General features: G+C 38.1%; 1 protein-coding gene across 2 annotated transcripts; it reads right to left on the bottom strand.

The window, feature by feature from the left end:
* Positions 1-122: 122 nt before the first annotated feature.
* tmprss4a (transmembrane serine protease 4a) lies at positions 123-13220 on the bottom strand. Of its 2 annotated transcripts, none has more exons than XM_063907334.1 (13): positions 13047-13220; positions 5006-5060; positions 4581-4724; positions 4192-4344; positions 3963-4089; positions 3718-3837; positions 3237-3280; positions 2755-2917; positions 2486-2652; positions 2211-2306; positions 1959-2101; positions 1600-1752; positions 123-1491 (listed from the first exon to the last, which is right to left on the bottom strand). In XM_063907334.1, exons 3-13 carry the CDS (start codon positions 4690-4692, stop codon positions 1480-1482), a joined length of 1290 nt encoding a protein of 429 aa, XP_063763404.1. In that variant the 5' UTR covers positions 4693-4724; positions 5006-5060; positions 13047-13220; the 3' UTR covers positions 123-1479. The 2 variants fall into 2 exon arrangements, with proteins under 2 accessions (XP_063763404.1, XP_063763403.1); XM_063907333.1 differs by lacking the exon at positions 13047-13220 and adding an exon at positions 10017-10380.
* Positions 13221-13806: the final 586 nt, after the last annotated feature.

Genomic DNA, 13806 nt, shown 5'->3' on the forward strand with positions numbered 1-13806 from the left:
GAGAGTGTCTTTTGTTTGGAAGGAGGATGTCTGAAAAGAAGGAGGAGGGATCCGGTTTTAAGCACATGCATACAAAATTATCAAGTCAACTGTGTGACAAAGTAATCTTTCCAACTGCCAGGTTGAAGAAGAAAGTCTTTATTATATTTACAAGCTATTTACAGTATAAAAAATAATCGACAAAAAATACCATACAGTCAAATATTATCCACTGGCAACCACCAAACCTTGAAAGAAAAGCTATTCCTATCCTACAGTAAAACACAATATGTAAATATTGTATTTTAAATTAAAGTGCCAATTTATACTAATTTGAGTGCATGTCCCAGACAATAAAGGATAAATATTCCAAATAAAAAGGATGCATTGTTTTGATTTGCTACAACTCCATTTAAAATATAGAAATACATGATTTTTCCTGAATACACACATTTACAAATGTAGATACTTATCTCTATCGCTCACTTTTTCAGAATTTACAATAATATCCTTTTGCTATAAAGGCATAAACTCAGAGGCCACCACCTAAATGGTGTGAGTTTTCTGAATGCATGCTGGATATCAGATTGCACTTTGAAACTCGGTGTGGAGGCACCATGAATACGTAACAGTGTGGTCAAAGTTAGTATTTAGTGCATTATTAGTAAATTCAATGATATGCACAAACAGTAAAGTCAAGTAATTCTCATTTAAAGTGCTCATGTAGATCAATCTGTAAAAAGGTGCATCAAGGGACAGCCATCAGATCAACTGAATTGCCACCATAAACATAATCACTTGTATTGTTGACATTAACCTGACACACTGACTTCTGCTGGCCTTAACACAGGTTTACCCTGTCTGTCACCTCTTCTAACATAGCCGTTCATTGTATAAACCCCTCATAACACAACACAAAACAACAAAAATCATAGAACATAGTAAGGAAGTACATTATGTCTAAGGTCTGCCAGTCTGGTAAGATCCAAACTCTTCACAATTCCCAGAGTTTACAGTTATTGCTAAGTCCTTTTGTTAAAACCAGTGGTCAAATATATTCACATTTGATACCAATGCATTAACAGTAAATTTGGCCCAGACTGGCCAGCAACACATAACATAAATATACCTTTCCCCTGAGATAAGAACCTGAAATGGCACAAACACCTGAAATAAAATGTGTGTGAAACCATGTGTGTGTGTGTGTGTGTGTGTGTGTGTGTGTGTGTGTGTGTGTGTGTGTGTGTGTGTGTGTGTGTGTGTGTGTGTGTGTGTGTGTGTGTGTGTGTGTGTGTGTGTGTGTTTGCAGTGTTTTTGCATTTGGCTGTGTTTAACAAGTATTTTGTGTTGCTACTTAAATGTATCTTTGACTTCCTTTCTTTCCCTCTGTCTCCTCACTTTAGTTATCCACAGTGAAACTGAAACTTCCTTTGAGTTCACTGGTGGTCCAAGGCAGATTTGACTGGAGTCTTGAGTTTCTGCTCAACACATCAGAAGACCTCAGGGGTTTTTCTAGAGGAAGAAAGTAAAAATCATCAGGGCAAGCTTTGTATGTTTTGCACTTCCTATATTTTAGAAATTTAAGTTGAACTGATTAACACAGAAACTGGTATTCTTTACCTCAACTACTGTATGAATCCAGTTTAGCATCTCTTCGACATTGGTGTAGACACCTGGCCTTCTCTCCCGGGCACAGCCCACACCCCAGCTCACCACTCCAACCAGATGCCAATGAGAGGAAGTGAAATACACCAAAGGACCCCCACTGTCCCCCTGGGAGTTGATACAGCACAATAAAATGTTATATCATCTCTGAATATCCAAACAACTTAACAGCAGAGAACGTCTACATTTGACCATTCTATAAACTACAACATGTAATAAACTACAGACTTATAGGAATATAACTTAAAATGTTCTTCTCTGTGTTTTAAATTCTTAATCATTATCAATTATGACTGGAATCAGCGGTCCGTTACCTGGCAGGCATCCACTCCCCCATCCAGGAAACCAGCACACATCATCCTTTGGGTTATTGAACTCCCATACATTGTGGGGCTGGCGCACTTCAGCCAGTCTATCAGAGGAATAGTGGCCTTCTGAAGTAAAGGAGAAACATTACCTAAAGGGAGAAAACGAGGCAACATTTGTGTTATAGCAAAAGAGAAGAGAAGTTCTCGTTCACACAGTGATAGTTTATAATGATGAGAGGTAGTGAGTAGATCTCTCACCATTTTCCTCCAGGTATCCCCAGCCAGTCACAGCCATGGGGGCTTGCGAAGGAAGGCGAAAGGCTTTAGGAGGTAGACAAACTGGTTTGCGGTTCACTGCAAGGGGAAATGCGTTTCAATTTAGGACTTAAAGACTTAAAAGGTACAGTTAAAGTGTTGATAACACTGGCTGAAGTGAAGGCAATTTGGAATACCCACATTGCACGGTCAGTTATATCGCAATACATATTCTAATCCATATTTTATGTTTTCAAAGTATTACGTTAAGCTCTGACCTGCCACTGATATCGGGCTGCTGAGTCTCATCATTGCAATGTCGTAGTCATTTCGTGCAGGATCGTAGTTTCCATTTAATATGATTCTGTCCACATAAGAACCTCCTAGAGTGCCCATGTATGTCTGGCCTGACACCACTCTCCAGCGACTGAGCTCCTTTTTACTGCTACAGGGCCCAAAAAAATAGAACAAGGCGAAAGTTTGAGAATAATTGTATGAAATATTAACCACAATGGAAATTCATTGGAAATGTGGAAATCATACTGACCCAGTGAAGCAATGGGCGGCAGTGACAACCCAACGTGGGGACACCAGTGAGCCTCCACATGTGTGTTGGCCTCCTTGCTGCAAGCTAACCTGCCAGGGCCAGTCATCAATCAAAGCATCCGAACCCCCAACAATACGGTCCTGATTGCCCACCTGTCCACAGTCTTATAAACAAAGTTGTCTTGTTAATTTAAGAATGTTTTATTCACTGAATTCCATTCTTAATGAACTTTTATTGTACGCCTTTGTTGGTAAATCCATATAGATCCTATTATTCATACTGTAAAAGTCATGTAGACTAGTTTCTTTCCAACCTTTTTTTGTTGTAAAGAATGAAAACACTGATATGTTGCTAGGAAATATTTTTGTTGCTAGGCGTGTTGAGGCCTGTTGAGTAAAACTGCCCCCATAACCATGTGATTTCCCATCAACAGCCATGAGACATACTCTGCCTGCAAACAATGTTTCTAAAATTAGACTCACCTGAACAGGACAAAGAAACCACAGATCCGGATTTGCATACAGTGCTGTGAAGGAGAAAAGTAATTCATCCTGTATTTAGAGTAGCACATGACACACAAATGTCTGCACAATACGTGCAACAGACAAAATACACAATCACATTTTGCCCAACTTCACTATTATGCTGAACTTTGCCTGTTTCTCTTCTGCTTTGTTTGAGTGAACTACCCGACTTTTTGTGTTGACTTTCATAAGGGTTAAGCCAAAGAGGGAACACAAACTGGAATTTTGTATCTTTTAGGAACAGAAACTGTAAAGATAACAACTCTTGAACTCAAAAGCTGAAAGAAAAAACAAATATAACTGAAGATTGTTATAGCAAACAAAGACAGAAGGGAATCAGCCCTCTATCAGCAACAGCTGCATTTTGTCATAAAATGATTTAAAAAGAGATAACACAGAGTAAATTCTGATCCCGTTTGATGACAGATGCCTTTCTCACCGATCTATAGTAGCCTGATGAATGGGTGTTTTTGTAGTCCCAGGCCTGATAGCTGTGAATGGTCCAGTTTTCAGAGTTGACAACAAAGTGTCCACTGTGACACCTTTGCTTTGAGGGTTACTGTTAAGACAAAAGAGGGAGGATGTAACACTTGATTTCAGGTCAACATGGTCTTTAAGTTTGCAACAAAAACTCTGCAATGGTATAATCATATATATAAACTGTATATTCATGTGTAAACTCACAATGTGTATCCCAGTTGTTTACATGCTGTCTGTGTGTGTACCCCAGTCCAGTCATCGCTACACACACTCCGCCAACCTGGGCCAGGACTGTAGACCTGCAGTACCTTCTGATCTGTTATGAGCCGCACTGGAGGGAGGAATGGCACACAAAGTAAGATATGTTTTTCCAACTTTGTTTTTGAGTCTGTTTGTGATGACAAAGGGATTGAGAGTAAGGTGTTTGTTTTACCTGGAAAGGTAGTGTTGACCTTAAAGCTTGATAGACATGTAATTTCATCCTCTCCTCCAGAACAGTCACTATTCCCGTCACAGGCCTTTTCTATCGGGATAAACTTCACTGAACTCTTGCAGAAGAAATACTTGCTGTCAATCAGCTGCTTAACTAAAGGGAAAAGGAGAGGCACATTGGAAGAGAAGGGTGTAACACAGGTAAGACATCATTTTGCTTGGATGATTTGAAATACAATGAATACACCTGAATCCTGTCAACAATTTTACACTTTTACAAACATGTTTGTCTGGTGTCGAAGCAGTGATGCCTGATCAACAAAAACAAAGGAGTTGTTCGTTTGGTATGTTATCCTGTGTAAGTAATCATGTCCAAGATGTGTGACTCACTAAAGTATGCTGCAGTGACCAGTATGCCCAGTAACACCACAACTACCAGGACAGTCAGAATTATTGTTTTCCTCTTAGACGCCTTCTCTTTCTGAGGCTTTGGAGCCGTCATGGGCTTTCTGTGGCGGCCTGGCCGCGGAACCACTGGGAAGAAAAAAAATATACATAGCAAGGGAGAAAGAAACACAAGATAGACAATAATATATTAATGCGGATGAGAGAGAGAGAGAGAATAGAAGTACAGTTAAGAAATCAAAGAGAAAAGATAAGCGTGTACTAAAAGTTCTGCAAGTTCTCAATAAAGTCAATATTACAGTTTCCAGTATTCAATAAGGTATTCAGAATATTACAGTTTCCAGTATTAAACATGGTATTCATTACGCACAAAAAAAGTAAACATAAACCAACACCAATTGACAGCTTACCTTGCTGTGTGATATTCAACGGTCTACTGCTGTCCTCAGGTACCTGGGCAGTTGTCTGTGAAAACATGACAAGGGTACATAAGGGAAGGTGAGCACAGGTGTCAAAACAGCAGTGCGCATGGCATTATTTCAGGTGATCGTGATTAAATGATGTAATACATAATTATTATTACTATCCGTCCATAACACCAAAGCTAGAACACTTAAGCCATGTATAAAACATGGAGAATACAATGCCTATCCTTGGGAGGAGCCCCACAAGGATTACAGATTGTTCACACATTGAACATGGTTTGCCATTATGAGTTCACACGTTACACCCATGTGCATTCCTGCAACGTAAACTGCAGGTGTTTCCCATAACCTGTTATGGGACAGACTCCTCAATCCCACCATGAAAAGGATATATTTTAAATGTATGGTAGCCTACTGTTGGGTGTAATATGGCAGTGTCTATTGGGACATGCAAGTCTTCCATTCAAATGCAACTGATATTGTAGAGACAGAACAGTAATCCTATGTAGGATACTTGAGTGATGTTACTGAAGTATCGTCCTGAAGGATCAGCTGTATCGCTGTTGCACAATTGCATCCAGTGCATTGTGTGTAGGAAAATTACAAAATGAATGACAGTAGTTATGTCCCAATAGGCAACAGGTAGATGAGGCAGCATCCTTCAAAGCTATGTTCCCCACCCTTTTCTGATTTTGACCCTTTCAAACAAATGTTTATGAGTAATTGAGTGATTTTCCCCTCGTATTACTTAAAAAATGAAAATATTTGTTGTTGTTGTTTCAAGTCAGTGATGATTACTTGATTACAAACACCTGGGTATATTAATTCATAACTGTGCTTGAGACTCACTTTACATTTATTTAAACCTGCAAACACTTTGCTTATGTTAAATTAAAGTTAACAGAAGCACTTCAGTTATGTTTTCATGAAGCGTTCAAGGACTAGGCTAACATCGGAATTGTAAGTCCGGCCGTAACATTTGCTAGTTAGCTTCCAACGTAAATCTCAGTGCGGCGGCCCGGGGCGAACATTCGGCGAAACATTGCTAATTTGATGCTCGTGTTGATAAAAAGCTGCGACTCTCGGTAAGTAGTTTTCACATTTTAGTGTTGTGACTTGTTTAGCATGTTTGCTTTGAATAACCACAGGTAAATATACTGACGTTGTTGAGTTGGGGTTTGTTTGAACTCCGAGGCTTCACTACTGCTTGATTGCGGTCAACTATCTATTGCAGGGGCTATCGATAAGCTAGTTTATCGTGTTTATGGTAGGCCTCGTATCGTAGCTCCCACACACAGGATGAATGTTAAACCACCATGCCATGTTATCTGTTTGAGGTTTAAACAGGACACGTAGGTGGTCACTTGTGGGCTTCTTTACTTTGGAGTTAGGCATGGTGTTTAGTAACTAAGTACTGTATTTAAGTACAATTTGAGGTACTTGTATTTTTCCAGTTTATGCTACTTTGTACTTCTAGTCCACTACAATTCAGAGGTAATTATTGTACTTTTAGTTACTTTGCAGATAATGATAAACAATAGGATCTTAAAACTCTTAAAACCGACTTTAGTGACACCTGGTTCAAATTCGCATGCTACCCAGCAGTAAATAAAGTAATTGAAAATAGTTCCACCATAACCAGCTTGATAAACACTTCAATACATCAATAATTATAAACAAAACATATAATGTGTAGCCTATGTTTTGTTTTTTGTTATTTATTTTCCTCTTTGTACATACAATCAGCACGAACCACTGTCTCATTCGTATTTGGATATTGTGCTTTCCATTCCTAAATGACAAACACTAATTATGCATGGTCGAAACGCAACAAAAAGATTTTCGATTTGAAAACAGCTGCCTTCTGCTGCCAAAGCAATGCTATGAGACACTATTGTCAAATTCATATCACAATACTTTGTCAATTTGACACATTGTATTATACAACGATCGATTATACCCACTTTAAAGTAATATAATGAGTTCACTTTCTACTTTTTACATTAAGCATTTACTTTTTCGGTGACTTATGTGATGTGATCTCATATTTCCTATCTCTATGAGTAGGTGAGAGTGAATGCACCATTTCAAAGTGAACTATGGTAATTTGAGTGCTATCAGAATTAGAAATCCTTTATTTGTCCCAAAGCTAGGATAATTACAAGGATAGGCCTACACCTGCTGTGTTGTCCAAATCTAGGCTAGCTGCGCCTCAGACATCAATTGAATGTGGAAATTGCAGTGAAAAACTTTATATAGTTATTTCCTACTGAAATACTAAAACTGAACCCGTTTCCTGTTTTGTAGCTGTTCACATGTTCTGTGTTATCCGTGCTCTCTTGGTTAATCTCCTAGTTGGTATATGGATAGTGTGGCATGTTTTTGGTGAGAGGTGAATACGTTTCATTCTGTAGTATTATAGCCCATGTATCACATCTGTATGGTGGATGATTTGCCTATTTCAATGATTTAAATAGATATAGGTAGGTATAGTTACTGACGGTTTAAGGAGCACTTTTTGTCTACATACTCTTCCTCCTTTGTCCTGTGCTCACAGCTTTTCATTCGTTGTTTGAATGACAAACATATTTAGAGTGGCGTTTATGTCTGTTGACTTGTTTGAAATTGATTGCAGAAACTTCTGTGACTCAATGAGGAAATGCCAGAAACATTAAGCTAAGCAAAGCAACTAATAGGGACCCTGTTTTACGCTGTTCCCCTTGTTCTCACTTCTGCTTTTAAGTTTTAGGTAAAATCCTGTATTTGCATTTTTGTTAAATTTAAGTCCCTTGATACTGTTGTTTGCATGATTATAGCAAAAATATATTTTGTATCATGTTTAAATACACATATTATTGGTTAAGTAATCCAGTGCCGCTTAAATCAGTGTTGTTTCTTTCCCAATGCCCCCTACGCACACAATATCTATGCGTTTAGTTGTTGCTCTTGTAATTAATCTGCTAATAAGGAGAGAAAAACAGAGTAAAGAAAGTTAAAGATGAATTATTGGATGGATATTTTTTTTATTATGAATTATTTTGGCCTTGATCATTGTATACTAAAATATTATCTGATATCATTACAACACTTGATACATTGTTGGCTAAACATGCATTTAAAGCTTTTCTCCGATAAAATAACTGTTTCACATCCACAGTGGGCTGTTGTCGGATGCAACAACGAAGCAAAGTGTGTAAACACCAAAACACGGGCTAAGTTTTTTGTTGGTCAGGTTTTTTGTTTTTTTTTGGAGGTGCAGCTGAGAGACTCTTATATGAGACAGCTTTTCAAATTATATGGTACAACTCATAGCATGAAAGCTGCAATGTCAAAGACCCAGAAACTTTGTTATTTACTCTACATAGGCTATTTGTCATATCACTCTCTGGAAACAAGAAAATGTTTCACTTGTCCATTTAGCCCTGCAGCATTTTATTATCTAACATACGTTGTTTTCACTTATAGTAAAAATACTGTTTTGTTTCATATTTGTCTGTAACAATATACGTTACACTTTATGTAACAGGGTATAACGTGATTCTAAGATACCATCTCTTTTCAAATTCCAAATAGGTTGTTAAGTTGTTTGTAAGTGACGTGCAGTTTCACCTTATATTACATGCCATACTGTACAGTTTAAGAAGCCTAAAAAGATCTTAGTTTAAAAACATGCACAATAGTCCCACAACAATTGCTCTATGTGAACAAATTGTTTAATTTTAAAATGTGATTATTAAAACCCAGCCTCAAAAGAGTCATACAGACTTTTCTCGTATACCAGGAAGCTTAGTGGGAAAAAAATCATTGGTAGGAACTAGGTCTTCATCAAAACAATATTAATTGAATAGACATAGAGGAATAAAGGCGAGATGCATGATACATGGTTTGCTAACCTGCAAAACCAGAAAGAAGGTCATGTTACCGAGAGTGGACAAACACATACCGGGACAAAACAAGTTCTGTTTTGTCACACCATGACATATACAGTATTAATAGTGTCTTCTGGGAAGTCATAATTTGTACCATGACTAACATTTGCAAGATTTATGATATGATTTTATGATACCTTGAAATCAACCGATAGCGAAGCATTTCCACATCTCACGTCTCTCTCTTCTGCAGAACGAGCTAATGTGATAAGCCTGATTTTGTTTCTGTTTTCAGATTAACCCATAGCCAGTAAACCCGGCGTTAGTAGGAACCAGACCTGAAAAAGTATAACTGGGTCAGCCCTAACAGGTAAAAACCTCGACATGATAAACCTTTTGTTCAAACGAGGTGTTCGCCTTGCTGCTTTGTTGGATTATGTTCCTCTAAGCTGAAACGTTCACAAAAGGCCTTTTGAAAAGCTACGCGTGACATGTTAGACGAGCTTTAATCAAAGATCTATATCAGTGCAGTCCTCGCATATTTAGATATCTTGGCCATGTCCCTTTTTATAAGGGCAGAAATGCACACTATAGATAGTTTTTAAGAGGCTGCACTCACTAACACACGACTAGGTCCAAACACATTTGTTCATTCAAATACTGAGGTGGGTCAGGGGAACAGATACATTCTGAAGAAATGTTGTGTTGCTTAATCTAAAGGTAAAATGAACTTTAAACAGTATTAATATACAAGCCGTATCATATTAAGAAACATGTTCCATCGCCACCAAAAGCAATCACTGATAACACGTCTGTGATAAGATAATCTATATAAAGCTGAAGGCATGCTTAACATATCAACCCCAGCCAACTCCTGCTAATAGTTCTCCTGTTTAGTTGCAGATAGTATCGCTGACATGCAGAAACATTGCTGCTGTTATGAGCCAGTAGCCTACTACAGAAACTGGTTGAGCCGAAGTAAGCAAACACAGTGTACCTTTAGTATGACAACATATCTTTGTATGTCAGTATGATAGCAAACCTGAGACCAGGATATGCGCCCCTAATGCTGAGCAGTGACCTGATCTGAAAAATGAAAACGTTGATTATTTTTCAGTTGCACTCACCCACATGATGTTAAGCCTTTTTTGGTAAGGCCTAGGAGCACAGAGTAAACACTACCCTCCCTCCCTGGAGGTGGGACTCCGCAGTTACTCACTGTCCCCTGAATGTCCTTCGTCCTCTTCCTCTCACCCTCCTGCTCCAATGGCTTAAACTACACAACCTGGATTGATTCGGTCTCTCTTTCTTTTGCCTTCCCCTTTTTTCCTTTTACAGCCGTGTAACTGAATCTGGGGGCCTGACTTGTCCCTCTTTCAAACCCTAACGCAGTAATAAAAAATGCTGGAGTATAGAGTTGTTTTTTTTGACGCCACGCAAATTCAGTGAGAGCTGTATTTGAATGACCAAGCCTTGCCGACAAAACAAAAGTATTTCAGGTAACCTGAAACTTTAACCCTCCTCTCTCGGCACTGTCCCTCCTCCCAGACATCCTCCCACCCCAAACATTTTAAGCCCTCTGGACATAAAGCACACTCTCTTTTTGTTGCACCCTTTAGTGTCTTTAACTCGCTAGCTCTCCTCAAGTGCCACTAAGCCTCTCAAATGCTACCCAAACATATTCATGTGCTTAGATACAAATAACCTTAAAGCAGAAACGTGACACATGTATGCACACACAAAAACCCAGACTCAACATTATGTTAGTAGGGCGTAGTGTGTGTGCAGTAACATGTCCTGAGGCTTAGGTGTGTTATCTCTTCTCAGCTGTTGTTTTGACAGTCTAATGAGTCAGTTGGTGTCAGTCAGGAGTTTCTGACATGAAATTGTGACTCATGCTTTGCCATGTTAGCATGAACAGAACAGGAATATGACAAAAACATTAAATGAATTACAATAGATGAGCTCATGGAATTCACAACGGTAACATACTGCGGAGTCAGCAGGTGTTTGTGAACCAAATAAATACCCGACTGTACTTAATGATACTGTATGGCAATCCATGTAATAGCTGTCAAGGCATTTCACAAATTAACTAAAATGTCAACCTGCACGGCTAAACAGGTCAGTGCATCATTAAACTCATTAGCAAAAATGCTCTTGGAACCATGAATAAAAAATTATGACAATCCATGAATGCTTTCTCTATATGTTAGGCTGGACCAAACATGTGGCTCAACCTTAAAGTCGCATGTCAGAAAAGTGATATTCATAAGTTATTTTTAAAATGCTGCATTTGTAATTAAAGTCAGGGATGTCATTTGGCAGTAATAGTGAAACTGTCTGTTTGATTGGATTGTTGCCAGATATGCAACATGCTTGGACAATTCAAACTATATATAAAAAACCAGCAGGATATTTATTCAATATGTGATTGCAGTGTTAAATTACCTTTTTAAGGATTCAGTCAATGACCACTTTGGTCACCAGCCCAGTGCTCCTAGTAATTAAGTCTCTGTGACTGTTATGGGACACTGAGCATAGACAACTGAGGGGAAAAAATATTTGAAGTGTGAGAAAAAAGGCTGAGGTTAGTTGAAGAGTAAGAGACATTGTTAGAAACAGCAGCTGATTGTGTTGCTTTATCTGCACTATGAACCCTTAAGATGACTCCTAACTTTTCCTCTCTCATAAAGTATGGTCTATGGACTCTAGACTAAATTGTGTCAAAGTATACAGCAAATGCGCAAATACACAACTGGATAGATGTATAAGGTGTTGGTATGGAAATCAATAGATTTATAGATACATTGATAGAGCTGGGCTCACTTTGAAGTCAATGACCGCTGAACCTTCTCCACACAAGGACTCTTTCAGCCAACAACCTCCCATAACCTTGTTGATATTATGGTTTCCATAGGGTTGCCAAGACATAAAGAGACTCTAACCTTGTGTTAAATCTGGAGTAAGCACTCATGTTATGTGTTTGCTTCACTGAGCTTAAGTAAAGTCAATATAGTTTAACTAGAATACCAGTTTGGTACAAAAAAAATGTACGTAAAGAAAAGTTTGCGCATTTGTATTATTGTGCCATCAGTAATCCCCTCATGACATTCAAAAACAGTCAATATCAAACTGATGACATTCATTTTTTCATTATTTTTTATCAATGAAATCCCCTGCGCTGGTTTTAAACTGGGTGTATGTTAAACTGAAGGAGAACTTAATACGCTGCTGACTTCCTCAACGGTTTAAAGTCCAGATGGGTTACATATTAACAAGTCCAACCTACTGAGAGCTATAGCTATTTCTTTTTAGATACACAATGTAATACGATGCCTGCCAACGGGAAAATGTTGAAACTATTTTATTTCTCATTGACTTGAAATATTCTGCTAAAACTTCTCAGAAACCTAAGCAGGGATCTTTTTGAAACATTTTCTGGAAGAATTTGATTGCAGGACCATTTTTGAACAAAGCATAGAAACCAACTGTAGTCCAATTACAAAACATTCTCTTCCAGCCAATCAGGTTATTAAGTTGATTCAACTTTGAAAGGAGCTATATGATTTTTTAAGTTTACCTACCTAAAGCATATTTTACTTTATGGTTTAGGAAGCTACTTTAACATGATTACTAGAAAGCAAATGATTATGTATCATGGATTTAGGTCACTTGGCAGATCAAAGACATAACTCCTTATCAAGATGAAAATGATACTCACTTTTGTACAGTAAGTATACATACTAAAATGTCTCTTATGCAGTTAAATTCAATATCCCAGCCCATGTAACAATATCCAAGGTGTTAGGGTTAGGATTTAAAATGTGGAACTTTCCTTAAAGCATTATTCATCCTTATGAGACAAGCTGATAAGGATGGTATGCCGTTTTTTAATCAAACACTTATCTATAAATAGAACTAACTTCTAAAAAGTAATACAACAATAAAACATTGGCTATATATAAACTAGAAAGAAATTCACTTAATACAGCAGGACATTCATACTTCAATTCTCACACTCAAGGATTTTCTTGTTTTTTAAGAAAATGAAAATGTTAAGGCTATGGTGGTTAATGTTTGAATACGCAGAAATAATAAAAATAGCATTCTTCTCAAGCAGACGTCACTCCCCACATCACTGTTCTCTTCCTCACCTGTAATTTAGTTGTCACCCGTTTACTCCTTTTCAGAAAAGCATCTGGTTAGAAAACTGGTTGGAGAAAAGTATTGCTGGTGTCTGCATGCAATAATCTGAATTTTTCTCTGAGTAGTTTCCTGACCGACCTTCTATTGATTTAACAGGGTACACCTCCGTTCATCCCACCTCTCCCTCCACTTCCACTGCAAACAACTCTGTTTTGCTCTCTCCCCCTCTCTATCGCTCTCTCTCTCGCTCTCTCTCTCTCTCTCTCTCTTTCACTCACTCTGAGACACACACACACACACACACACACACACACACACACACACACACACACACACACACACACACACACACATACAAACACACACATATGCATACCACCATCAGTCGAGCCACCAAAGCCACCTTTGTCCACACAGGTGTGCACTTTGTGTAACTTGATATTATGTTGTCGTTATTGTCATTTGAAGGGGTATTTGTTATCAACTTCCCCATTTTATGTTCCCTGAAACCTAAAGAATGTATGTTGTCCTGGTCCAACCTAAAAACCCAAATGTTTGTGGATTTTAAGTAATAGGAGAAACTGAATTTGGTACAGTACAAAAGAAAGAGAAGGAAAATCAAACATTATTAGAGTAGATAAAACAAACAACATATGTTGTATACGCTCAGCTGCCACCCACCTGACCGGCAATATTAAATAATGGATTTACAGTACAAGGAAGTATTTGTCTCGTGAGAAAGCACATCAATTGTTATGCAGCATAAGT

This window comes from Eleginops maclovinus, chromosome 18 (genome assembly GCF_036324505.1).
Source record: "Eleginops maclovinus isolate JMC-PN-2008 ecotype Puerto Natales chromosome 18, JC_Emac_rtc_rv5, whole genome shotgun sequence".
NCBI classification, from domain to species: Eukaryota; Metazoa; Chordata; class Actinopteri; order Perciformes; family Eleginopidae; genus Eleginops; species Eleginops maclovinus.

What these genes read in the sequence shown, in the direction of transcription:
- tmprss4a (XM_063907333.1), bottom strand. An exon ending in GGTCACTGCAGCATACTTTA is followed by an intron (nt 4,345 to 4,580) that starts GTGAGTCACACA and finishes TTTTCCCTTTAG; the next exon opens with TTAAGCAGCTGATTGACAGC. An exon ending in CAGCCCGATATCAGTGGCAG is followed by an intron (nt 2,307 to 2,485) that starts GTCAGAGCTTAA and finishes TTCCCCTTGCAG; the next exon opens with TGAACCGCAAACCAGTTTGT.